At 37.8% G+C, this 27,011-nt stretch overlaps 1 protein-coding gene across 1 annotated transcript; it reads left to right on the forward strand.

The window, feature by feature from the left end:
• Positions 1-16,676: 16,676 nt before the first annotated feature.
• On the forward strand, positions 16,677-18,617 carry LOC128546383 (centrosomal protein of 135 kDa-like). The gene has a single exon (XM_053516852.1). The coding sequence runs from the start codon at positions 16,677-16,679 to the stop codon at positions 18,615-18,617; it is 1,941 nt and encodes a 646-aa protein (XP_053372827.1).
• The last annotated feature ends 8,394 nt before the right edge of the window (positions 18,618-27,011 follow it).

Below are 27,011 nucleotides of genomic sequence, written 5' to 3' on the forward strand. Positions count from 1 at the left end.
TCTTCTCCGCGCAGCCTCTGCATGCACGGAAGCAGTACGGACGTCGTACGATTTTCGTGGGGTTAAATGGGGGTTAAAATAAGCTTTTCGGTCAATTTAAATCTAATCTAAATTCACGAAAGCGCAGGAAAATTGCGTCTATGTTTTTAGCAACTGAAGCGTGACACTGTATATTTCTTACAATATAGCTATAACTGAAAAATATACTAAAAGGAAAAAGGCAAAGCTGTAAAATTTGATTTCATATTCAGTTTCATGTAAAATTACAGATTAACTTATGTTAGATTTATCAATTCCTCATAGGGCTGGAACTAATACTCGACGTACAAAGTCCATACATCAGCACCTAATCCATATTCACTAGTCTTTTCGCACTTTCAGTAAATAAGACTTTTGAACTCGAGTTTCCTTGGATGAAGGTTGGCAAATCTGTCAATTATAGCCGATCAATCTAAATATATGATGCGGTTGTAAACTTGTAATAACAGTCCTCTGTATTGATAGATTTATCCAACCTTCTGTAAAATCGCCAGAATCAACATTGAAACGTTTGGTAAAATCTGTAAAAAGCTGCCTTGGCTCAATCCATTGATCTTTTCAGATATAGACGGTCATTAACAGACTTTATACAAAGGTTACAGCGTCAATAATAGTAAACGTAATGCAAGTTGGCAAGCTTTGCCGAAAGGTGAGGGGTGGCGTGGGGGGGGGGGGGGGGGGGGGGTGATGATAGAATCTAGGATGATATACTTTGATATGTACTGCCAGCCTACTATTTCGATATGCTTTTGTAGAAAAGCGCATGTCTCCCCCAATGCAGTCGCATAAGCAAGAAGTCAATAGGGGACAGGAGCAAAAGTCAAAGAGACACTGATGGTTGGCTGCAACAGGGATCATCTACTTGGCATGTCCAGTCATCTCACTAAGTTTCAACATTCTGGGCCCAGTGATTCTCAAGTTATAAATTGGAAACGGTTTTCCATTTTCAGGCCCCTGTGACCTTGACCTTTAACAGAGTGACACCAAAATCAATAGGGGTCATCTACTCTGCATGACCAATCATCCTATGAAGTTTCAGCATTCTGGGTCAAGTGGTTCTCAAGTTATTGATCGGAAATGGTTTTCCATGTTCAGGCCCCTGTGACCTTGATCTTTGACGGAGTGACCCCAAAAACAATAGGGGTCGTCTACTCCATAAGCCCTGCCACCATATGAAGTTTGAAGGTTCTAGGTCAAATGGTTTTCCAGTTATTGATCGGAAATGAAGTGTGACGGACGGACGGAAGGACTGACAGACAGGGCAAAAACAATATGTCTTCCCCAGTGGGGGTGGTGGGGGGGAGGGGGGATACATAATAATAATCTTACCACCGCTATCCTATTATTCTATCGCCGTTATCCTACCATCGCTATCGTACCATTTTAACATTTTTAAACTATCATAGTAGATTGTAGGCTACAATCGCTACGATGGTACGATAATAATGAGGTAGGATAGCACTGGTAGAATGGAATGGCTATAGAATGATAGTAGGATGCGATATATCATCCTACCATCGTTATACTACCATCATGATATGACTTTCCTACCATCACACATCCTATTATCCTACCACCACACATCCTACTACCCTACCATCACACTTTGATACTTTGATGCGATTTGCGCTAGTAGGATATGAACAAAACAGGGACTCGTTTTCGAATGAATACGCATTAGTTATTTTAGCTGGAGGAGCGAGAGGTTGAACTCACAGTCCCTGGTGTCACGATCAGACAGTGTTACCACTAGATCGCTTCGGATTCTTGCCGAGACGACTCGTTTAAAGCAAGTTTTATTATTATTATTATAGAATTAAAGGCCTAGCCCCAGCTCCAATCAGTGGGACTCGGGATCAAAATTAGTTACTTTTTTCAACGCTTATGGAAGCAAGAAGATCATATTTTATTTACAAGAGGGTCATGATGACCCTGAATCGCTCACCTGAGTAATATGAGCCACATGTTTCAAATGGTGAAATGCTGCTAAATATTAGAAAGTAGGTCAGTAGGTCACATTCATGGTCACTGAAAGTCAGTTTTAAAATCGGTGTGCAAAACTGTACAAGTCATCCAAATTTCAAGGCTGTATCTTAAAAAAACAAGAAAGTAGGTCAGTAGGTCAAGTGACCCCTAATCACTTGGGGTCATCAGGTAATTATAACTAAACAGTCTAGGAAATATGATCTGATACTTTTTGAAGTATTTATTCCTATATAACTCATATAACAAGTGACCCCCAGGGCAGGGCCTCTTTTCACCCCAGGGGCATTATTTGAACAATCTTGTTAGAGATCCACTAGGCAATGCTACATACCAAATATCAAAGGCCTAGGCCTTGAACTTTCAGAAAAGAAGATTTTTATTTTTTTCCCTATATAAGTCCATGTTAAATTTGGGGGTCCCTAATCACTTGGGGTCGTCAGGTAATTATAATTCAGCAGTCTAGGAAATATGATCTGATAATTTTTTAAGTATCTATTTCTATATAACTCATATAACAAGCGACCCCCAGGACCCCAAGGGCAGGGCCTCTTTTCACCCAAGGGGCATAATTTGAACAATTTAGGTAGAGGACTACAAGGCAAGGCAACAAACCATATACCAAAAGCCTAGGCCTTGCAGTTTTAGACAAGAAGATTTTTTAAGTTTTTTCCTATATGAGTATATGTAAAACTTGAGACCCCCGGGGCAGGGCCTCTTTTCACCCAAGGGTTATAATTTGAACAATTTTGATACAGGACCACAAGGCAATGCTACATTCCAATTATCAAAGGCCTAGGTCATGTGGTTTTAGACAAGAAGATTTCTAAACTTTTTTCCTATATAAGTATATTTAAAACTTGAGACCCCCGGGGCAGGGCCTCTTTTCACCCCAGGGTTATAATTTGAACAATTTTAATAGAGGACAACAAAGGCAATACTACATACCAATTATCAAAGGCCTAGGTCTTGTGGTTTTAGACAAGAAGGTTTTTAAAGTTTTTTCCTATATAAGTCCATGTAAAATTTGTGACCCCCAGGACTCTTTTCACCCCAGGGGCACAATTTGAACAATCTTCATAGAGGACCATTAGATGATGTCACATGCCAAATATCAAGGCTCTATGCCTTGCGGTTGTGGACAAGAAGATTTTTAAAGTTTTTCCTTTCGGTTGCCATGACAACCAGAGTTCTGCATGGAATTCAATTCTTTGAACAATTTTGAAAGGAGGCCACCCAAGGATCATTCCTGCGAAGTTTGGTGTAATTCTGCCCAGTGGTTTTCAAGAAGAAGATTTTTTTAGAAAATGTTGACGGACGGACGACGCACGACGGACGACTGACGACGGACATTGAGTGGCCACAAAAGCTCACCATGAGCTAAAAATTATATTCTAACATAAAACTGCTGTTATTGTCACTTTTCGGGGCTGTTTTAACAGGGGAGAAAACGTGTGTTAACAGAGAGATTCTCGCGCTCACGTGCTGTTATAACACAGTTTTATATATGCGCGTTCCGTGGCAAAACGTAAACGCCATTCGGCCCCAAAACGGATAATTCAAAACGATATGACGTCAACGTAAAAACAACATAGACATTCCCGCGCATTTCGTGGAAATTTATGACTTTGAGTGACAATGTTTTTATTTAGCAGTTTTACGTGTTTTATGCTAGAATAGCGTTAGCGCATGTTGATTTCGTGTTATAACATCTGCAGAATCCCCTCCCCTCGGGATTCTGCAGATGTTATAACACGAAAAAACATGCGTTATCCCTACATCGAAAGAAGATGTAAATATGCAGATTACTTTAATAACTTAATAAATATTGTCAGATAATGCTTTTGATGTCATTTGATGTGTTAAAGTTTTTCTCCTTCTATATTTCAATAGGCGTTAATTGACCGATAACGGCTAATCGATACACTCGATTATCTGTTTTCAAGGGAGACAATTTCGCCAATAAGCCAGCAAATTGGCTTAGATTTCTGGATATAAAAAAACAACGACACCTTTAGGAAGGCACTTAGCACAGCAGGGAGTCCCCGTGTTTGCGTTTCCTTCTGTGAATGTGGAATGGTAATTCATTATTAGATTTATTGTGATTATCGTTATCATTATCATTATTGACATTATTATTGATATTATTGTCATCATCATTATACAAAAGTACAGGAATAGAGAAAATGCGAAAATCTGGTTTTATTGTCAAATAATATCTGCCAATATCTTTATAATGAAAAAGGCCAGACAGTGTTCTTATTTTTATATCTATACAAAATACGAAAACAAAGTAAAATCATGAACTAAACTGTGCAGTCACCATTCAAATAATTGTATTTCCTTGATTTTTTACTTTTGATGATAAGTTGTGTTTTTTTTTTCATGCTTTATTCTATAACAAATGTTCTTTACAATATTGAGAAAATTCACAGAATTAACTAGCTTTTCTTTAAAATCCTACTGAATTTGCATACATGTGAAAGAAATGTTCACCAGATTATTACTAGTATTTCAAATTGAGCGGTTTTGGTGGTTCTGTGTAAGAAAATTGTCTTTTTCAGTTATTTAGATATTATTGTAAAGGACGGTATACAGAGCAAGATGTGCTTCAAACATTGTGGAATATTAGTTTCTATTCGTTTCCCAGCAAATCTAAGCGCTTTTCTCAACTACTAGTACTTTGGAAAACCATGCGAAAATAGCAAGTAAACAATGCCATGGTAGAGAAAAAGTATTATTTCGAGTGCGTTCTCCAGAGAAAAAAAAAATAAAAAAAATATAAAAAAACTATACACTGCCGCTTATTTGATAACACCAACACATTCCTTAAACACATTTTTGTCATAAATGATGGGCGATTCACGACCGAACTGATCGGTAGGAGCTTCGGACTTTTCTTCTGTGTACGATTTCACTTTTATATCCTTTCGACGGCCACGCGCTATACGTGTAGAACTGCCATAACGTTTTAACGCGTTTTTTTTATGGAAGAATACGGAAAATCTGTTTTGCACGCACTGCGAACATTTGAAAAACAATAAATTAATACGTTATGGCGTTTTTCAACAAAACGTACCGTAATGGCTGTACTGCTACAAGAAAAAATACGTTTATTTCATTTATTCAATTATATTTAGTAAACGATCCACAATTTTGATAATCAATAATTATCGATTTTTACGAATATAGTTTGCGAATTTAAGTTTTGTTCTTTGCATCTAATTGCTTCAGAACAGAACATACATTTTATTTTGACTTGTACATAGTACATCATCATATAAATATATATAATATACAATTAAACATGGTATCACGTGTGAAAGTGTAAGTTAACATGTAGTTGAGGATGAATAATACAACCGACATCATAAAAGGTATCTTAACACTGGTTCTAATCAATTGTAGCCTGTACCCAAATATATATGACAGGTTAACCGTACACATTTGAGAGTACAAAGCAAAGTATATTGCCCAAAGGTTATATCAATCATGAATAACAATATTGGTCAAAATGCAAAATTGACAAATGAATTGAGAAAAGTGTATGTAACGAACCGTAGGCACCGCCATATGCCCAGGTGTCAAGCCGCCAGGAGAGGGTCACATTTAGACCATCCTAATGGCAGCACACCCTGTGGTGCCCAGTGAGCATCACATGAGTGCCCCCTACCCTACGGCGGTGTCCACCGTAGGTGTAGGTTCCCCATGGTTGACGAATCGGCAAAGGCTTTACCGTAACATCTGTGATATAATTGGAACTTCATATTATATTAGGCACAAAGCTACAATTAACCATTAGCATTAATAATAGTATTTCTTATTTAAATGGATTCTTTAATATATTTAGCTAAATTGTTTAAAACATTCCTTTCATTTGTAGTAATCAATTCAATAAATTTCATCATTGATGGTCTATTGAAGTAATATTTCTTAAGATATTTCTTTCTTATATCATTATAACACTGGCATATTAAGATGAAATGATATTCGTCTTCAATATCTAATGTTCTACAACATACACAGTATCTTTCGTTGCGTGGTATTCTGTTTTGGCCATATCTACCGGTTTGGATTCTAAGAGCGTGTGCGGATACTCTGATTCTTGTAATATTGAATCTAAGACTTTTAGGCATTACATCGAGATAATATTCATATGCTATCCTCTTTTTACAATGTTTATACAAATCTAAGACTAAACTATTTTCTACAGAACCGTGCCACACCTGTATATAATTATCTATAACTCTACGTTTAAACATTTCTGGAAATAGTTTAGAATCTATTCTATTCCAGTTAGTAAAATATTCTGTTAGACCATACATATCTAACATATTCTTAACATTCGTCACCCAATTATTCAGGCCTTTTTGACAATCAGACACATTTAACTCATAAATAGATTGCAGTATTATATTGTCTGTATTTATTAATTTACACCAATATTTGATTATTCTAACATATCTGTTTATATGTAGGGGATATCGTCCCAACTCGCCATATATACTTGCATTACATGTACTGGTTCTAACATTTAAAATTCGTTTGCAAAATTTCATGTGAATACGTTCAATTTCCTTAGATTTCGTATAGCCCCATACCTCTGAAGAGTATGATAAAATAGATCCTATAAATGAGTCAAACAACTGACATAATAACTTAGGCTTAAGATCGAAATCTTTACAATTATACGTTAGTAAATTAAGGGCCTTTAAAGCCTTGCCAATCAAATGCTCTATATTTGATGCAAAATTACCAGTATAGTTAAAAACAGTACCAAGATAGTTAAAATTATCTACAACTTCAATAGGATTGCCATTATATAGCCACCTTTCTCGTTCAGACGTTCTACCTCTTTTCCTAAAGACAACGATTTTTGTTTTCAAAGTGTTTACTTCAAGGTCCCAGTAATTGCAATATGTATATAGTAAATCAAGGCTGTTTTGTAAATCCTCTGGCGATTTACCTAAAATCGCCATATCATCAGCAAAAAGCAACAAAATCAATACAATATCATCTATCAATAAACCAGAATTAAAATTATCTTGTAAATACAACTCTAAATCTTCAACGAAGAGAGAAAACAGGATCGGCGAAATTACCTCCCCTTGTCTCAAGCCTACTGCATATTGGAAATAATCAGAATATGTGGTGCAACATCTAACACATGATTTTACTTTATCATACATATCCCTTATAATTCGTAACATTCTACCTTGGATACCGCATTTATACATTTTTAGCCATAATGAATTTCTACATATGCTGTCAAAACATGACTTAAGATCAATAAATCCAACATATAAACGTTTATTATTATTGAGATAATGCTGTATTACAGATTGTAAAATAAAAATTGAGTCCACGGTCGATTTACCCTTTCTGAAACCAAACTGGCTATCAGAAATAACTGTATATTTATCACAAAAAGTTTCAATTCTTTTATTCAATATTGTAGTAAAAAGTTTAGATAAACAGCTTACTAAGGTTATCCCCCTATAATTACTTGCAAATTTGGGATCATCTTTTTTAAATACCGGCACAATTATACCCTCGGTCCATTTCTCTGGGAAAAAAAACCAGATTCTAATATTGCATTGAAAATATCACAAAGATGGGAACACAAAATATCTATTGTTTCTGTAAAGTATTCATTCAAAAGAAAATCTGAGCCTGGAGCTTTATAGCCTTCTTGATCTCTTCACATGTTATGAGCTCGTTTATTTCTTCGAATGGACAATCCATAGAATTAAAGTCATGTCCATTGCAAAATCTTTTTGATTCTTCATTTTGAGACTGAAAAATACTATTTGACAAATTTTCAAAATATTTCATAAATTCGTCAACAGATATGTCATTTTGGGGCATACCAGATTTCTTTTTCTTAAAATGGCTCCAAAATTGTTTGGGTTTACAAAACCTTAATCTCTCAATTTCAGCATATTTGCGTTTTAAATAATTTTTCTTTTTCTTCCGAACCAACTCTTTATACTCTTTTTTATATTTACAGAAATTTTCTCTACTAGCAGTATTTTTACAGCTATTAAATGCTCTTAAAGCATTTAAATAAGTGTGTTTTGCTGATCTACAATCAGCGTCGAACCAGTCTGCATCATTTGAATAATTACGATCCAAAAACGAGACCTGTGTTTTTGTCGTGAATGCTTTAGAAAACAGAGGGTCTGCAACATCTCTAATAACACTAGTAAAATCATCTAAAACTTCATTTACTGATAATCGGTCGCTCATGTCCTTTCGGCACCGGACTAATCTTTACACAATTATAATTTTGGAACTTCAAATTCGGGCCAGTCTTTACAGCAAATGCCTGCAACCTTATGAAACGGGCATGTTTTAAACCTGGAGCGGGATTCTGCTTAAAACGAGAGAAGAAAAAAAAACAACGTTCCAATACGTAAATACGAGCATAAATACGTTTCTGTCAGTTTCAGTTGTTTTTCAGCACCAAGTCATTTATTAAACCCCCGTTACAGGCATTCTATGCTAAATAGTTTTGAACCGTATGAAAACACGTTTTTACGATTGCATTACTTTGTTTGTTACAGGTAGGCACGATTTTTTTTTCAACGCTTAGTACCGTTATAGTCTTTTTACAAAATTTTGTTTTAGATAAATTATTGAAATGAAAGCCGACATTTCGCGCTACTGCAGCGTGCAAAATCGCATGTTGCAATAAGACGTACGCTATCATATAGAAAACGCACATATATTGAGTTTGTACTTTTTAAGTTAAAATGATTACGTAAAAAAACAAACGTATTTCAGTTTTATGCTGAAACAAATATCGAACAGCGAAAAATAATCAAGTGGAACGCATAAATGCAATATGTCAACCTTTATAACGTTCCAGGAGAGCCAGTCTGAAAGAAATGTATGTGTATGTTAAATAACCACCCTGTATCATATTTACACTTCACTAGATTACTAATTGGACATTATTAGTTGTAGGCATAGGAAAAAAGAGATCAATATAATTGCACCTTACTAATCCTACCAGGTGTTTTTTATTACAAAAGTGATTCTCATGTGACATTTTGATACAAGCAAAACTGTATTATCTGCACTATAAAATACTTACAAGTATTTCATTTTATTATCGGCTTGTTAAAAGTTATTTTTTCACCATAATTAAGTTGACAAAATCATAGGAACCAGGTTTTGAGGGGTAAATCAAATACATATGAATAAATCCTAAATGTTTTTGTTGTGCAAAAAAGTATCATATTGTGTCTTAAACCGTTTTCATTTTCCACTCATTTGTGTAATTGCAAGGGAAGTAAACTACTAGATATCTCTGCTTATAAGTACTAGCCAAAGGCAAGAGTTGTCATTCTTTGTGGATCACAACTTTAAATTAAATATTTAAACTTCTGTAATTGATATTAAAAAAACTATCATAAATTTCACATTTATGAAACCATTTTTTGGTTATGTCAAGGACTTGGAAATCAATATCTAGACTTAATTCAATGTGTTTCTATCATTGAAAATTTTAGGGTCTATCTCTATTAGTTGTAACAAAAATATTCTGAGATAAACCTGGATAAGAAATAAGCTAAAGACAACACCTGTAACATCGGCAGTGTATGATTAATTCATTTTTGGAGCACTCGCCCAACAATGTACATTCATTTGGAATTGGTGAAAAGGGTTGTTAAAACAATGGCATCGATCTGAATGTAATCATGTGATTACAACAACAACAACAACAACAACAAAAATATGGGACCACCAGGCATCGGCATTTACCTATTTGTGGATCGGATACCGCAATGTAATTAATTCTATTAAAAGTTCCTGCAATATCAAAATCTACGTTTCGCGCGGGTTTAAATCCTAGCTTCGATCATTGCTCGAATTTTGTGAAAATTGGACCACCGTGAAATTAAGTATTGAGGCTGTAGTAGACTAGCTACTAGGCTGATAATAAGTTTTTTTTATATATACTAATGTATTTCCTTGTCAGATATCTTTCATTAATAGATAGCTCCCTGTTATAGACTGATCCCTTTTGAATATCTGGCTGTACTTACATTCGGCAGCAAGAAAAGGTAACCATGTTATAACTATGAAGGGAAGTAATTTAACATAAAATATGAGAAGAGACTATGACTGGCAAATGTAAGGACTGAGACCAGTCTAAGACTGTAGCTATGAAGGGAGAGGCAGGACAGCTGGGTTAACTTCTCAATACATACAGGAATATGTCATTATTTTTGTTATATCTAATCTCAAATGAATTGATTGATGTTATTTGTAATTCATTCTCTATTATGGTTACAAGTGAGAAAATCGAATCATTTATTTCTTCTTGTCCTACTGGTAAAGCACCAGGCGCAGACGGAATCATGTATGAACACTTAAAGTTTGGTGGTACATTTATTGTGAATGTTCTCTCAATTTTGTTCACGGCAATGATAAGAAGGGCATACATTCCAGATGAGATGAAACATTACTGTTACACTTCACAAGGGAGGAAATAAATCAAAAGACAATCCAAACAATTATCGAGTCATCACATTAACATCTGTGGTGTTAAAATTATACGAACCTGTTTTATCAGACAGATCTAAAGATGACATTATTAACAAATTAAGTAAAACTCAAGATGGTTTTCAAGAAAAATTAGGATGTTTAATGACTTCATTTATATTAAGGGAAAGTATTTTATACAGCAAAGAGAATCACAGTAAATTGTACGTTTGCTTCTTGGACGCCAAGCAGGCCTTCGATAGTGTCTGGCATGGTGCGATTCTTTTTAAACTGACCGACGGCCTTTCTTTCATTTGTCAGCTTGCACACGAACATGACCAGCTGAGTCAGAAGTCACGAATTTAGGTTCGAGTGGTTCTGTGTTGGACAGGGTACGCGTCAAGGCGGGAAGAGTTCGCCTTTGCTATATCTTTTATTTATAAATGCGCTTATACAAGAATTAGAGAACAATAATTTAGGTAATCCATATACAGTATGAATATTTCCTCACCGACAGTTGCGGATGATATGGTACTCATGTCGTATTCACAAGCTGGACTCAATGGAATGATGCAAATCTGCCACAATTATTCACGTAGTTGGCGATACGAGTATAATCCAGATAAGTGTGGTATAATTGTTTTTAATGAAAGCAAATGTAAAAGCGATATACCAAGGCGTTGGTTTTTGGGTGACAAACAGATACTGGAAACTGAGTCCTAAGTTCATCTTGGTAATACACAGATAGTTTACTATTCAGTAAAAGTAACATATAATGCGGGTGTTAAACTACGTGGTACCCTACTCAGTATATCTAACTGTGGTTTAAATGCTGATGAGTTAAATCCAACAACGTTGTATTCCATCTATAGATCAATTGTCATACCGAAAGAGATGTATGGATGTGAGCTTTGGAACAATTATGCTCCCTCTGATCTGCTGCAGCTTGAACGATCACACAGATTTTGTATTAAATATGTTCAACATCTTTCCGCAAATATAAACACTGATTTTGCTTTAAGGGCCATAGTATGGGTTCCCATCCTATTGATTGAGACATTGATTACAGAAAGCTGCAATTTCTAGGACAGCTATGTCGGCTTCCTACACAATACAATGCAAAAGACTTATTTAACAAGAGACTCTTCAGCTTTTTAAATTGTGATATGCAAATGCATGGATTTGTACCAGATATATAGAAGATATTGCAGAAGTATAATCTTTTAGATTTTTTGACAGAGTATAGTTTATCGGCTATATTCCCAAGTAATTATCAGTGGAGAAATATTCTTCGTGCGGCAGTAATTGGTCATGCAAAATGGAATATGGTTTTAAACTTGACTGCAAAATATCCTGACGTTCAGACGGAGTTAACAGTGAACATTGAAGGAAGCTGTGAGTTATGGAAATTAAGCAAGGCCAATCCGGTGTTAGCACCATACTGTACTTCTGTTGTAAATGCCATGGGACCGTTTTATTCTCGCGAATATCTACAAGTGTGTCAAAAGTGTAACAGACTAGTCACTGATTTGCTAACACACAAGATATGTTTTTGTACAGGAAATAATGGCGATAGGCTTTAAGCTGTGGCAGTATATTTTTCTTCGAATGGACAAGACTTTTATACTCATTTGATTGTATCAAGCCCCAAAGAGCAGGTCAAAATCTTGTTGTTCGACGTATTGGCAACAAATGAGCATGTTCAAAATATAAATTATTTGAGGAATATTCTAATGTTGTTGCACAATATTTTAAAGGTATTTTAATATACATGATAAACTGTGTTATGTAATAAGTAGGATGTGGTAAAATTGCACTAGTTTCTAAAACTCTTATGTTTCATTTCGGTAAAGGTTTTCATGATGCTGCTTGCAATTTTACAATTGTGGGATTGTAGGCTTATAAATGACACAGATTAATAATACCCTAATGGGAATGATATAAGGTGAGAACCAGTCTTTAAACAATGGCAAGAATATCTAAACCTCTAATATTTCGTTTCGGTAAGGGGTGTGGATGATATTGCCTAGAGTCCATACATACAACATAATGGGTATTAATGTATATTGTTTAATGGTTTATATATGACTTATAGATAATGTTGCTCTCAATGCTGTATACAGCAAGTAATATCAAGGTAAAAGATTGTAAAACCGTACTTTTTATAGGCATTCAGTGATATATGTATGGACGAAAGAAACAAAAGATCACTGAGATATATAATGTCTGTAATAGCTTTTAGAAATGTGTACATATTTGTGTATTTCTGTTTATATATGTTTCTGTATTATGTATGTGTTATGTTTTGTGTATGTAATCTTCATTATTGGAGGATAATAAATAATAATAATAATAATTATGACATGAAAAACTAAAGTTAGTATCGTAATAATTATTATAGTGATGAGCGTAATGTTCGTTTAGACGTATATTGACGTCATTAAATTAATAATTATTGACAACCTTTCATTTTAATTTCAAAATAAAAGGTACTTAGGCATAATGATTTGACAAGTTAAAAAGCTGACTAAAAGGAGCTCATTTAATGAAATGCAAATTGATTATGATGCCACTTTGTGTCTTTTAGGCAGACTTCACAGACAATCGTTAAAGATTTGATTGACAACGAAAAATTAGACACGAAAAATTAGACGTTATTAGTATTCTAAAGACCAAACACGATATAAAATTAAAGATTTTTCACCGGTCGCAGCTAGTGATGGACAGCTCTGTCTTAAGAAGAGACTTACTGGCAGGATCACTTCTTCCGGGCGACATATTTGCTACAAATGATGGTTTCCAGCTGTTTCCAGCCAAGACTTGGGCAATGATGCCGTTTCGATCAGCATATGCGGCAAGTTGTTCGAGTTAAGTCATATATTTGAAGTGCTGAATTATAGCATAAACACTAGATCTAATAGACTAAGTAAAATAATCGAAGCTGTTGTTGATTTTGAAAATACAAATGATTATAATTGATGGTGCAACTGATGCATTTTATGTAACCGAGAGTTTGAGAAATTAATCGAAGATCATTTCAATTCTGTATCAAGCAAAAAAGTAGTCCTGTACCAATTTTTGTAACAATGTTTTGGACGCATGCTAGAATATATAGCCAAACGCAAAAGAAAGTAAAACTATGCACTTTGAGAATATTTTGTTTTAGGTGATGCAACCCTATAGGAAGACCTGCGTGCCCTTAAAGCTATCGAACTATTCATAAAAGCAGACAAGCTCACCAACCATCCACCCATTAATATGGCCATTCAGCATCCAAAGTCTAATTTATCTGTTGATAGTATCCAAAAAATCATATTGATAGACAAGGGGTGTAAAGCATATGATGAGACAAGAAATTACGAGAATACCATCTTAGCAATGGCGATGGAAACATGTACAAAGGGAAGTTGGTCCTCTTTCATACATCTTACTGGCGTTGTCCTCTTTGTTACAGCGGTGCATTTGGTCCTTTTAACCAATCAGTAAAATAGGTATCCGCCCACTGTTCCACTGTCTTAACAATGCCGAAATCACAACTGTCGAAGATGCAGTGTACATCATGTGGACCAGAGACGGTGATCTAGACAGTCGACGAGGCTCTTTTGTTTGAGCCGAACAACTTTATGCCTTTGATAAAAGTGTCTGAGTCAGAGATAAACTCTTTTGCATTGAATGGTAGGGACGATGAAATCTTTTTCACAATAGAAACAAATAAATACAAAACCTAAAGCAACAGCTGGAAATGAAAACACAGATTAACATTTATCGAATGTCACAGAGGAAAATACACATACAGAACCACAAATATCGCATGTTACAGCGGAATTATAAACATCGGATGTCACAGAGGACAACAAACATACAGAACAAAACATACAGAACCTCAAACATCAGATGTCACAGAGGACAGCAAACATACAGAACCTCAAACATCAGATGTCACAGAGGACAGCAAACATACAGAACCTTGAACATCGGATGTCGCAGAGGACAGCAAACATACAGAACCTCAAACATCAGATGCCACAGAGGACAGCAAACATACAGAACCTCAAACATCGGATGTCACAGAGAACAGCAAACATACAGAACCTCAAACATCAGATGTCACAGAGGACAACAAACATAGGGAACCTCAAACATCAGATGTCACAGAGGACAGCACACATATAGAACCTCAAACATCGGATGCCACAGAGAACAGCAAACATACAGAACTTCAAACATCAGATGCCACAGAGGACAGAAAACATACAGAACCTTAAACATCAGATGTCATAGAGGACAGCAAACATACAGAACCTCAAACATCGGATGTTGCAGAGGACAGCACACATACAGAACCTCAAACATCAGATGTCACAGAGGACAGCAAACATAGGGAACCTCAAACATCAGATGTCACAGAGGACAGCACACATACAGAACCTCAAACATCGGATGCCACAGAGAACAGCAAACATACAGAACTTCAAACATCAGATGCCACAGAGGACAGAAAACATACAGAACCTTAAACATCAGATGTCACAGAGGACAGCAAACATAGGGAACCTCAAACATCAGATGTCACAGCGGACAGCAAACATACATAACCTCAAACATCAGATGTCACAGAGGACAGCACACATGCATAACCGCAGCTATAGGATGTCACAGAGAACAACAAACATACAGAACCTCAAACATCAGATGTCACAGAGGAAAGCACACATACAGAACCTCAAACATAGAATGTCACAGAGGACAGCAAACATATAGAACCTCAAACATAGGATGTCACAGAGGACAGCAAACATACAAAACCTCAAACATCGGATGTCACAGAGGACAGCAAACATACAGAACTTCAAACATAGGATGTCACAGAGGACAGCACACATACAGAACCTCAAGCATAGGATGTCACAGAGGACAGCACACATACAGAACCTCAAACATCGGATGTCACAGAGAACAGCAAACATGCAGAACCTCAAACATAGGATGTCACAGAGGACAGCACACATACAGAATCTTAAACATCGGATGTCACAGAGGACAGCAAACATACAGAACCTCCAGTCTCAGATGTCACAGAGGACAGCAAACATAGAGAACCTCAAACATCAGATGTCACAGAGGACAGCACACATACAGAACCCCAAACATAGAATGTCACAGAAGACAGCAAATAAACAGAACCTTAAACATCAGATGTCACAGAGGACAGCACACATACAGAACCTCAAACATCGGATGCCACAGAGAACAGCAAACATACAGAACTTTAAACATCAGATGCCACAGAGGACAGAAAACATACAGAACCTTAAACATCAGATGTCAAAGAGGACAGCAAACATAGGGAACCTCAAACATCAGATGTCACAGAGGACAGCAAACATACATAACCTCAAACATCAGATGTCACAGAAGACAGCAAACATACAGAACCTCAAACATCAGATGTCACAGAGGACATCACACATACAGAACCTCAAACATAGGATGTCACAGAGGACAGCACACATGCAGAACCTTAAACATCAGATGTCACAGAGGACAGAAAACATACAGAACTTCAAACAGCAGATGCCACAGAGGACAAAAACATACAGAACCTCCAATCTCAGATGTCACAGAGGACAGCAAACATAGAGAACCTCAAACATCAGATGTCACAGAGGACAGCAAACATACATAGCCTCAAACATCAGATGTCACAGAAGACAGCAAACATACAGAACCTCAAACATCAGATGTCACAGAGGACATCACACATACAGAACCTCAAACATCAGATGTCACAGAGGACAGCACACATGCAGAACCTCAAACATAGGATGTCACAGAGGACAGCACACATGCAGAACCCCAACTATAGGATGTCACAGAGAACAGCAAACATACAGAACCTCAAACATCAGATGTCACAGAGGACAGCACACATACAGAACCTCAAACATCGGATGTCGCAGAGGACAGCACACATACAGAACCTCAAACATAGAATGTCACAGAGGACAGCAAACATACAGAACCTCAAACATCGGATGTCACAGAGGACAGCACACATACGGAACCTCAAACATCAGATGTCACAGAGGACAGCACACATACAGAACCTCAAACATTAGATATCACAGAGGACAGCAAACAAACTGAACCTTAAACATCAGATGTCACAGAGGACAGCACACCTACAGAACCTCAAATATCGGATGCCACAGAGGACAGCAAACATACAGAACTTCAAACATCGGATGCCACAGAGGACAGAAAACATACAGAACCTTAAACATCAGATGTCACAGAGGACAGCAAACATACATAACCTCGAACATCAGATGTCACAGAGAACAGCACACATACAGAACCTCAAACATAGGATGTCACAGAGGACAGCACACATGCAGAACTTCAACTATAGGATGTCACAGAGAACAGCAAACATACAGAACCTCAAACATCAGATGTCACAGAAGACAGCACACATACAGAACCTCAAACATCGGATGTCACAGAGGACAGCACACATACAGAACCTCAAACATAGGATGTCACAGAGGACAGCAAACATACAGAACCTCAAACATCGGATGTCACAGAGGACAGCACACATACAGAACCTTAAACATCAGATGTCACAGAGGACAGCAAACATAGGGAACCTCAAACATCATATGTCACAGAGGACAGCAAACATACAGAACCTCAAACATCAGATGTCACAGAGGACAGCACACATACAGAACCTCAAACATAGGATGTCACAGAGGACAGCAAACATACAGAACTTCAAACATCAGATACCACAGATGACAGAAAACATACAGAACCTTAAACATCAGATGTCACAGAGGACAGCAAACATAGGGAACCTCAAACATCAGATGTCACAGAGGACAGCAAACATACAGAACCTCAAACATCAGATGTCACAGAGGACAACACACATGCAGAACCTCAGCTATAGGATGTCACAGAGAACAGCAAACATACAGAACCTCAAACATCAGATGTCACAGAGGAAAGCACACATACAGAACCTCAAACATCGGATGTCACAGAGGACAGCACACATACAGAACCTCAAACATAGGATGTCACAGAGGACAGCACACCTACAGAACTTCAAACATAGGATGTCACAGAGGACAGCACACATGCAGAACCTCAAGCATAGGATGTCACAGAGGACAGCACACATGCAGAACCTCAAACATAGGATGTCACAGAGGACCGCACACATACAGAATCTTAAACATCGGATGTCACAGAGGACAGCAAACATACAGAACCTCCAATCTCAGATGTCACAGAGCACAGCAATCATAGAGAACCTCAGACATCAGATGTCACAGAGGACAGCACACATACTGATCCTCAGACATCAGATGTCACAGAAGACAGCAAATAAACAGAACCTTAAACATCAGATGTCACAGAGGACAGCACACATACAGAACCTCCAATCTCAGATGTCACAGGGCACAGCAATCATAGAGAACCTCAGACATCAGATGTCACAGAGGACAGCACACATACTGATCCTCAGACATCAGATGTCACAGAAGACAGCAAATAAACAGAACCTTAAACATCAGATGTCACAGAGGACAGCACACATACAGAACCTCAAACATCGGATGCCACAGAGAAGAGCAAACATACAGAACTTCAAACATCAGATGCCACAGAGGACAGAAAACATACAGAACCTTAAACATCAGATGTCACAGAGGACAGCAAACATAGGGAACCTCAAACATAGGATGTCACAGAGGACAGCAAACATACATAACCTCAAACATCAGATGTCACAGAAGACAGCAAACATACAGAACCTCAAACATCAGATGTCACAGAGGACATCACACATACAGAACCTCAAACATAGGATGTCACAGAGGACAGCACACATGCAGAACCTTAAACATCAGATGTCACAGAGGACAGAAAACATACAGAACGTTAAACATCAGATGCCACAGAGGACAGCAAACATAGGATGTCACAGTGGACAGCAAACATACAGAACTTCAAACAGCAGATGCCACAGAGGACAGAAAACATACAGAACCTTAAACATCAGATGTCACAGAGGACAGCAAACATAGAGAGCCTCAAACATCAGATGTCACAGAGGACAGCAAACATACATAGCCTCAAACATCAGATGTCACAGAAGACGGCAAACATACAGAACCTCAAACATCAGATGTCACAGAGGACATCACACATACAGAACCTCAAACATCAGATGTCACAGAGGACAGCACACATACAGAACCTCAAACATAGGATGTCACAGAGGACAGCACACATGCAGAGCCTCAACTATAGGATGTCACAGAGAACAGCAAACATACAGAACCTCAAATATCAGATGTCACAGAGGACAGCACACATACAGAATCTCAAACATCGGATGTCGCAGAGGACAGCACACATACAGAACCTCAAACATAGGATGTCACAGAGGACAGCAAACATACAGAACCTCAAACATCGGATGTCACAGAGGACAGCACACATACAGAACCTTAAACATCAGATGTCACAGAGGACAGCAAACATAGGGAACCTCAAACATCAGATGTCACAGAGGACAGCACACATACAGAACCTCAAACATCAAATGTCACAGAGGACAGCAAACATACATAACCTCAAACATCAGATGTCGCAGAGGACAGCACACATACAGAACCTCAAACATAGGATGTCACAGAGGACAGCAAACAAACAGAACCTCAAACATCAGATGTCACAGAGGACAGCACACTTACAGAACCTCAAATATCGGATGCCACAGAGAACAGCAAATATACAGAACTTCAAACATCGGATGCCACAGAGGACAGAAAACATACAGAACCTTAAACATCGGATGTCACAGAGGACAGCAAACATAGGGAACCTCAAACATCGGATGTCACAGAGGACAGCACACATACAGAACCTCAAACATCAGATGTCACAGAGGACAGCACACATGCAGAACTTCAAAGATAGGATGTCACAGAGGACAGCACACATACAGAATCTCAAAATCGGATGTCACAGAAGACAGCAAACATACAGAACCTCAAATCTCAGACGTCACAGAGCACAGCAAACATAGAGAACCTCAAACATCAGATGTCACAAAGAACAACACACATACAGAACCTCAAACATAGGATGTCACAGAGAACAGAACATATACAGAACCTCAAACATAGGATGTCACAGAGGACAGCAAACATACAGAAACTCAAACATCAGATGTCACAGATGACAGCACACATGCAGAACCTCAAACATCGGATGTCACAGAGGACAGCACACATACAGAATCTCAAACATCGCGAGAACTGACAGAGAGCGATTTTTACTCCACTGCGGATGAAATACCCCTCGAAGAAATGAAAGCAAAAATACATCACACAACTGATAAATGTCATGCCGACACATGCAGTGCAGATGATAACTTGCCTCTTTCGATGTTTAAGACTAAACGAGTTGGCATGGTTGGTGAAAACAAGGCAGGCACAGGCGATAGGGTGCCTCTGGCATCGCTTCTAACAAAACAAAAGAAAACTATGTCGAGACCAAAGAAAAAGAGGCCTAAGCAAAACAAAAATGATTTGCCGCCATCAAAGCCCGATAATACAGATAGTGATAACTCAAACTACGAGAGCGATGACTATGAGAGTGACGTTGACATGGAGAATATTTTTAATGATTTAGAAAGTTCTTCGACCGACTGATGGTAGTTCCGATGCTGATGTGGATGACCATTTCGGCGCATTGCGGTAGAGTGAAAAATTGCAAATGATAACGAAAGAAACTTTCAATGGACCCACTCCAGGAGCAAGGCGACACCTATCAGAAACTTGCACTCCTTTGGACCATTTCTTTGAAGTGTTTCCTGAATCAATCTTTGAAATGATGCGAGTATACGTGCCCATTTATCAGGATAAGAAACGACAACAAGATCGTGTTTGGACGGACACATATTACAAACCGATTACAAGTGACATGATTAGAGCGTATCTTGGTATCCGAATGATTATGGCACTAGATCCTAAACCATCCCTATACAAACCAATCTCTAAGAAATGAACGGGTTGCCTCAACTTTTGTCACCTGATCGATTTGTCAACATGCAACGCTATTTCTACATCAATGATCCTCGACAAGACCCAACGAGGTGCAGAAGCAACAAAAAAAGAAAGACCCCTTGCACATCATCACCCACATCATATGACACAAGGGCCATAACTCTGGCAACAATATTTTATGAATTATGCCCCCTTTTTACTTAGATTTTCAGGTTAATATCGGTGCACCTTCACTTTATATGTGTTATTACTTAATAAATTTGATTCAAACTTAAAATAGTTCTTCCACATTGTCGTCCTCATCATATGACACAAGGTCCATAATTTTGGCACAAATATTCAGTGACTTATGTCCCTTTTTTACTTAGACTGTCAGTTTATTTTTGATGCGTTTTCACTTTAATTCTGTTGTTACTAAATGATTTTATTCAAACTTAAAACGGTGGTTCCACACGGTCACCAACATCATACGACACAATGTTCATGATGCTGGCACCAAAATTCTATGAGTTATACCCTCCTTTTACTAGAATTTCAGGTTCAAGTTGTAATGCACTTCTGTTCTATCTCAATTATTTGATTAATTAAAACTTCAAATAGTTGCTCCACATCATTTGCCACATGATATTACACAATAACCTGGTGCATTACTTTTGCAGATTTTTCTATGAATTATGTCCCTGTTATACTTATTTTATGTTTTTGATATAATTCTCTATCCCTGTTAGACACAGACTGTTACATTTGACACAGACTTAAGCTTTTATCTTCATCCACATTGGCGGAATTAAACACTTCGGTGACAGCTCCAGCTTCCTCACATGTGCCAAGTTCCACTATCCAGCATCAAAATAGTCGAGCGCGCTGTCTCCTGTGACAGCTTTTGTTGAAATTCCCGCTCGTTACGTAATTATACGACGTTTTAATATACCCAGCACCCGCATATATTACGTTCCAGGTCTTGCAAAGTCATGATATTCCGTGTCTATCAGAGAACCCTGAAACGTATATTTTGATTATTAAGTTAAAGAGTAAACAATCTGACTAAAGTACTTGATCTTCTAAACGAAGATCTGAGAACGACCCATTCACATTCGTCTTCTGTATATTTTGGATTTCCAGTATTGCTATTTTTATTTTATCCAATCAGACGACTTGTTCGAATGTCAAAGAGTAAGAAAAATGTGCAGTTATTCCAGGGCTCGAACTTGGGACCCCTCGCTTACAAAGCAAGTGGCCTACCGACTGAGCTAACCGGCTATCTGATACATTATGACATAAGAATTGTAAATATCAAAAGTCAAGGCTACAGGTAGATTTGCAAGATGTTGTAAGTTAGGCTCTGATTGGCTAGCGAAAGGGTCGTCAGAACGAGGCAATGAATAGGTCGTTCTCAGATCCTATGCGTAGCGTAATAGGATATGTACTTTAGTCAGATTGAAGAGTAAAAACATGTAGTGGAAGTAAAACGTGTTTTTGAAAACTCAATAAAGATCAGTTTCTTCAAAGAAAATAAATTTTATTGAGTAGTTTCAATATTGTATAAAGAAGAGCGACATACAAGCTTAAAAACTGCTGTTAGGACCCTATTTTTGGCGTTTTCGATTGAAAGCTATCCTGTAATTTTTCATTTCACTTAAAATGTGCAACTTTGTATTTGTATTGATTTTATTGATTAAATTAGTGTAACACATAATGATATCAAGAGGAAACCTTAAATATTTAGAGTTTATAGATCAACTATTAAGATGCATGCGCAATATTATAAAACTTTAACTGTATCCATTATATATCTTTATATATTTGATGGTTAAAAATTGCGACTAAAAAGTGCCCGGGTTACTACGTTAAAACGGTGTCTAATTTCAAATGCGTTGTAGGCGTTCACTGTAAACATTGGGCCGGTTTTCATAAATGAAAATTTAGACGTTTCATTACGTTGTAGGTGCGCAAAAGGATATGGACCAGGCGGTCGTATTGCTTTTGAATGTTTGTTTCTGTTTTTTCTGTGGATTTGTTTTGTGGTTTCAGCCAAACCTACACAAATTTATGAAGCTCCATGAAAAATATTCAGCCGGAGTTTTGATCTTACAGGGTTGCTGGGCAAGTGAGTATCCGCGACCGTGGTAGTGGTAAGCACTGATTCAAAATCAGACCATTGAACTTTTATATACAGGTGTACAGCAGTTGCTTTATCCATTTCACAATGTTTAAAATATCGAAAACGTTTGATTAACGTTTGTGAGACTTTTTTTACAAAAAATTGATTTTTTTTTTTATAATTCTGTTGGAGGTGCCTTTGACAAACCGACTGTAACTCTTAATCCGATAAGTTCTCAGATACACGCCAAAATGCACGAAATGCATTCCGGATTTCCAGATTGCTCTCCATACCCCATCCCACACCTATCTCCCTCCCCCACCCCAACTCTCCCTCGCCCTTTCATGGTTCGCATTCGAACACCCTTCCAGCTAATCCTGACTGCGCCTACATGGCCTATCTCAATTTTATTCAAACGGTTTTCTCTAGAATTTTAGGGGCCACGTGGACTACAAATAGAAAGAAATCTTAAAACAACGTATTTTCACAACAATCCTCATCAGACTTGTTCATTAACACCCTTGCATGAACTTCGCTGTATTTTCTTCAGACGGCTCGGCTTGTCAGGGGCAACTAGAGCAAAAACTAGTAAAATGAACCTTAAATCCTTCTACTCACGCACCGCTTGAAAGATCTTTCTATGTTTGGTCTTTAGTATCCTTTTGAAGGACCTTTCTTAATTGTATTCAAATGTTCACCCTTGGCGAGTAGAGGGTGTCAGAGCTGAAACAGAAAAAAAATCTTTAAACATCTTCTCATGAACTTGGTGGAAAAAACTTGATCTGTAACACACTTCTGGACATCTCTCAAGTTTACTCTGACAGTTACACAATTTAGAGCCATCACAGCAAAAAAAAAAGATAAATCAAAAAGTAGCTTTAATTCTTATAAACTGTTTAATGACTGGTAATCAAACTTGGTCATAAGCATAGTAAAAATGCCAAGTTTCTCCTCGGAGGAACGACATAGGTCCATTTTTGGCTTCTTCTTTAAAGCTATTCACCCGCAGTTGAGTGAAATTTTCATGAGTTTGGCATTATAATATAAAAGGAGTGAAAATAAGTGTAACATATTGGTAAAAAAGCAAAACTGTGTACAACTGTTTTAATATTCACTAGAGATTTTGTTTCACGTAAATTTATATGTCAAAATGTAATTTGCTCGATTTCTAATATGGGAGACAATTCGTGCAAGCTTAAATATGTACATCACACGAGTTATTGATATTGTTGGCTTTGCAGTTAGACAAGGTTTGGTTCAGAATCTGCTAAGCAACCGATCGCTTGATAAGCCTGCAAGTTAACCGCACCAGTGGACCCATCAACCTGCTTTGTATGTATGCCCCAACTCTCATGGCCTCTCACAACACCAAGGATGTGTTTTAAAGCCAGTTGGACACCCTCATCAAAAGCGGATCTGATCGTACTGGGAAATTTCAATGCTCGAGTAGGAAATGACAATGATGTTTGGCCAAACTGCCTAGGCTGTTTTGGAGTAGGGAAGTGCAATGAAGAAACAGCACAGGAAATCGTGACGTCATACAGGGTCCATCACTGGCATCAGCTTGACCTTATGCTAACAAGACGCAAGCATCTGACTCACTTTCTCATTACCAGACGCTTTCATGGCGCTGACTGCGACTCAGACCACTCCCTTGTGTGCTCTAGCATCAACATACAACCCAAAAGGTTTCATAAGACAAAGCAGGAAGGAAACCTGGAGACAAAGTTGCCACACTTGTCATCTGAATTTGTCAGCCTTCTGAACTCCTTCCTTGTTAAAGACTATGACCTAGCCTCAACCCAAAATTGGCACAACTTGACGAATGCAACATCTTTGGCATGAAAATTGGATCCAGAGAGAATGACTGGTTCGACCACAACATCGAGAGACGCACCCCTCTGATTGATGCCAAACGCGGTCTGCCTTACAAACCCACAAGGACAAGCCATCCAAGGCGACTCTCAACTCTCTAAGTTTTGCCAGGAATGCTGTCCAGAAAGTATTTCGGACTTGTGTTAACAACTACTGGTCTGATCTTTGCAACACAATTCAGCAATCTCCACAGACTGGAAACATCAATGACATGTTCGCTGGCATCAAAAAAGCAACCGGACCAGACGTGGAGAAAACAGCGCCCCTCAAATCCAAAACTGGTGCAACTATCACCGAAAAGGCCAAACAATACGAAAGATGAGTGGACCACCACTTTGAGCTGTATTCCAGAGAAAGCATTGTTCAATAGTCAGTCATTGATGCTATTGGCCAACTACCCATGGTGTCAGAGCTTGAACATGAATCTTCAGCGGAGGAACTTGGCAAAGCTATTTTGACCAATATCATTAAGAAAGGCTACAGGCAAGGCTTTCATCCCAGCTAAAGTAAAGAGTGGAAAGCCCAGTTTGCTAGAACCATTACATCGACTCCTAGTTCAGTATTTGAGAGAAGGTGCAGTTCTACAAGACATGAGGATGCTAACATCATAACTCTGTAAAAGAATAAGGGTGACTGCAGCGACTGCAACAACTGTGTCGAGGCATCTCGCTGCTCAGCATTGTCGGAAAATTGTTCGCTCGCATTACCCTACGTCAAATCCGAGAGAAATGCTGAGAACAGAACCAACCCTTGTATATCGCCTTCATTGACTTAACAAAGGCGTTCGAATCTTCCGAAGACTGTCCTCACAAGTTACTAAGCATAGTGAGATCTTTTTGTGACGGAATGATGAGTATTGTCCAGTTTGACGGAGACATATCAGCCCAACTTGGAGTAAAGAGTGGAGTGGAACAAGGCTGCGTTCTAGCCCCTACACTCTTTGGAATCTTTTTTGCCCTTCTCCTCAAACACGTTTTTGGTACAGCCACAGACTGTGTTTACCTCCATTCCAGCTCTGACGGCCTGTCTAGATTCAAAGCCAAGATACAGATCAGAAAGGTCCTCATCAGAGATATGCTCTCTGCACATGACGCTGCAGTAGCTTCAGACCAACACGAAGGGTTCCAAAGGCTAATGAACAGGTTCTCAGAAGCCATGCAATCTTTTTGAATTCACCATCAGTCAAAAGAAAACCCAAACTGTGAGTCAAAGCACAGCGGCAATTCCCAGACTCACCATCAACCAAGAGGATCTGAAAGTAGTCAACCAATTCCAGTATCTAGGCTTTACCACCTCTAACACACGTTCACTTGATGTAGAAATCAACAAAAGAATCGGCAAAAAATCCACAAACCTCTCAAAGCGCACCAAAAGATTCTGGGAACATTCGATTTTGTTGATTTTGAAGACATTTTTCTCAGAACGTGAGAAATTTCATTGACGTACTTTAAGTAACTGTGAAACAAATTGACAAAGTTATCGAGGAGCGTTAAAAGTTTCGTGTATGTGAGACATCTAGCCGTATTTTAAACATATTAGGTGATAACAGTTCTACTCGACCTGTCAGTTTTGGGGAGAAGATATTGTTTATTAGCACGAATTTGAATAATGATACTTTCCTCTATAAATAGTAATAAAATTGCATAGAACAATATAGCGGGCATTATCAACCTCTTATTATTGGCCAGCCATATACGAGTGACGTCATTTTTAGCGCCATTTTACTAAAAGAATCGTTAACGTCGATGTTTTGTATGATTAACTGATTGACTCATTCCGTGTAATTGATATTATGTATAGGTATATAAATAACAACTCATTAAACGTCAATGTCTTTCCATACGTGGTTATTAGCACTCCTAAACCTACGTTGGCACTCGCAAACTCCAACACAGTATCGTGCAATATAGATTTAGTCGTGCTAATAACCTATATGTAATAGTTATAGTATGTGTGAGAGTGTGTTACCAGGATATATCAGAGCTAGGGGTACATCGAGGGTATTTTTCTCTGCACATATCGTCGAGGCCGGTAGGCCGAGACAGATATGTGAAGAGAAAAATAACGAGATGTACCCCTAGCTCTGATATATCCTGGTAACACACGAGCACTACATATTATAACTGTTTTATCGCATAGTTTATCATTAAAATTTATATATTATTTTCATTTAAATTTGTTTATTATTATTTTTACTATTTTGATTCCCTTTCTGCGCCTCGCTGACTGAAACACTAAAACTTCTGTTTTAAAAAATGTGTTCCCCAGATAAAAGTGCCCAACAAATTTCTGCATTGGTTTTGAATCTTTGCATTTCATTGGCCAGACATATTGTAAAACTTGTTGTTTTGTTTGTAAAAAAAATCAAAGAAAAAGAAACATTTGAGAAATCTCAGAATTTCATATATTTCATGTATTTCTGAATTTGG

Source organism: Mercenaria mercenaria, chromosome 10 (assembly GCF_021730395.1).
Source record: "Mercenaria mercenaria strain notata chromosome 10, MADL_Memer_1, whole genome shotgun sequence".
Classification (NCBI taxonomy): domain Eukaryota; kingdom Metazoa; phylum Mollusca; class Bivalvia; order Venerida; family Veneridae; genus Mercenaria; species Mercenaria mercenaria.

Bases quoted from the DNA above. Each gene is read 5' to 3' on its own strand.
- LOC128546383 (XM_053516852.1), top strand. From the start codon at position 16,677: ATGTCACAGAGGACAGCACACCTACAGAACCTCAAATATCGGATGCCA.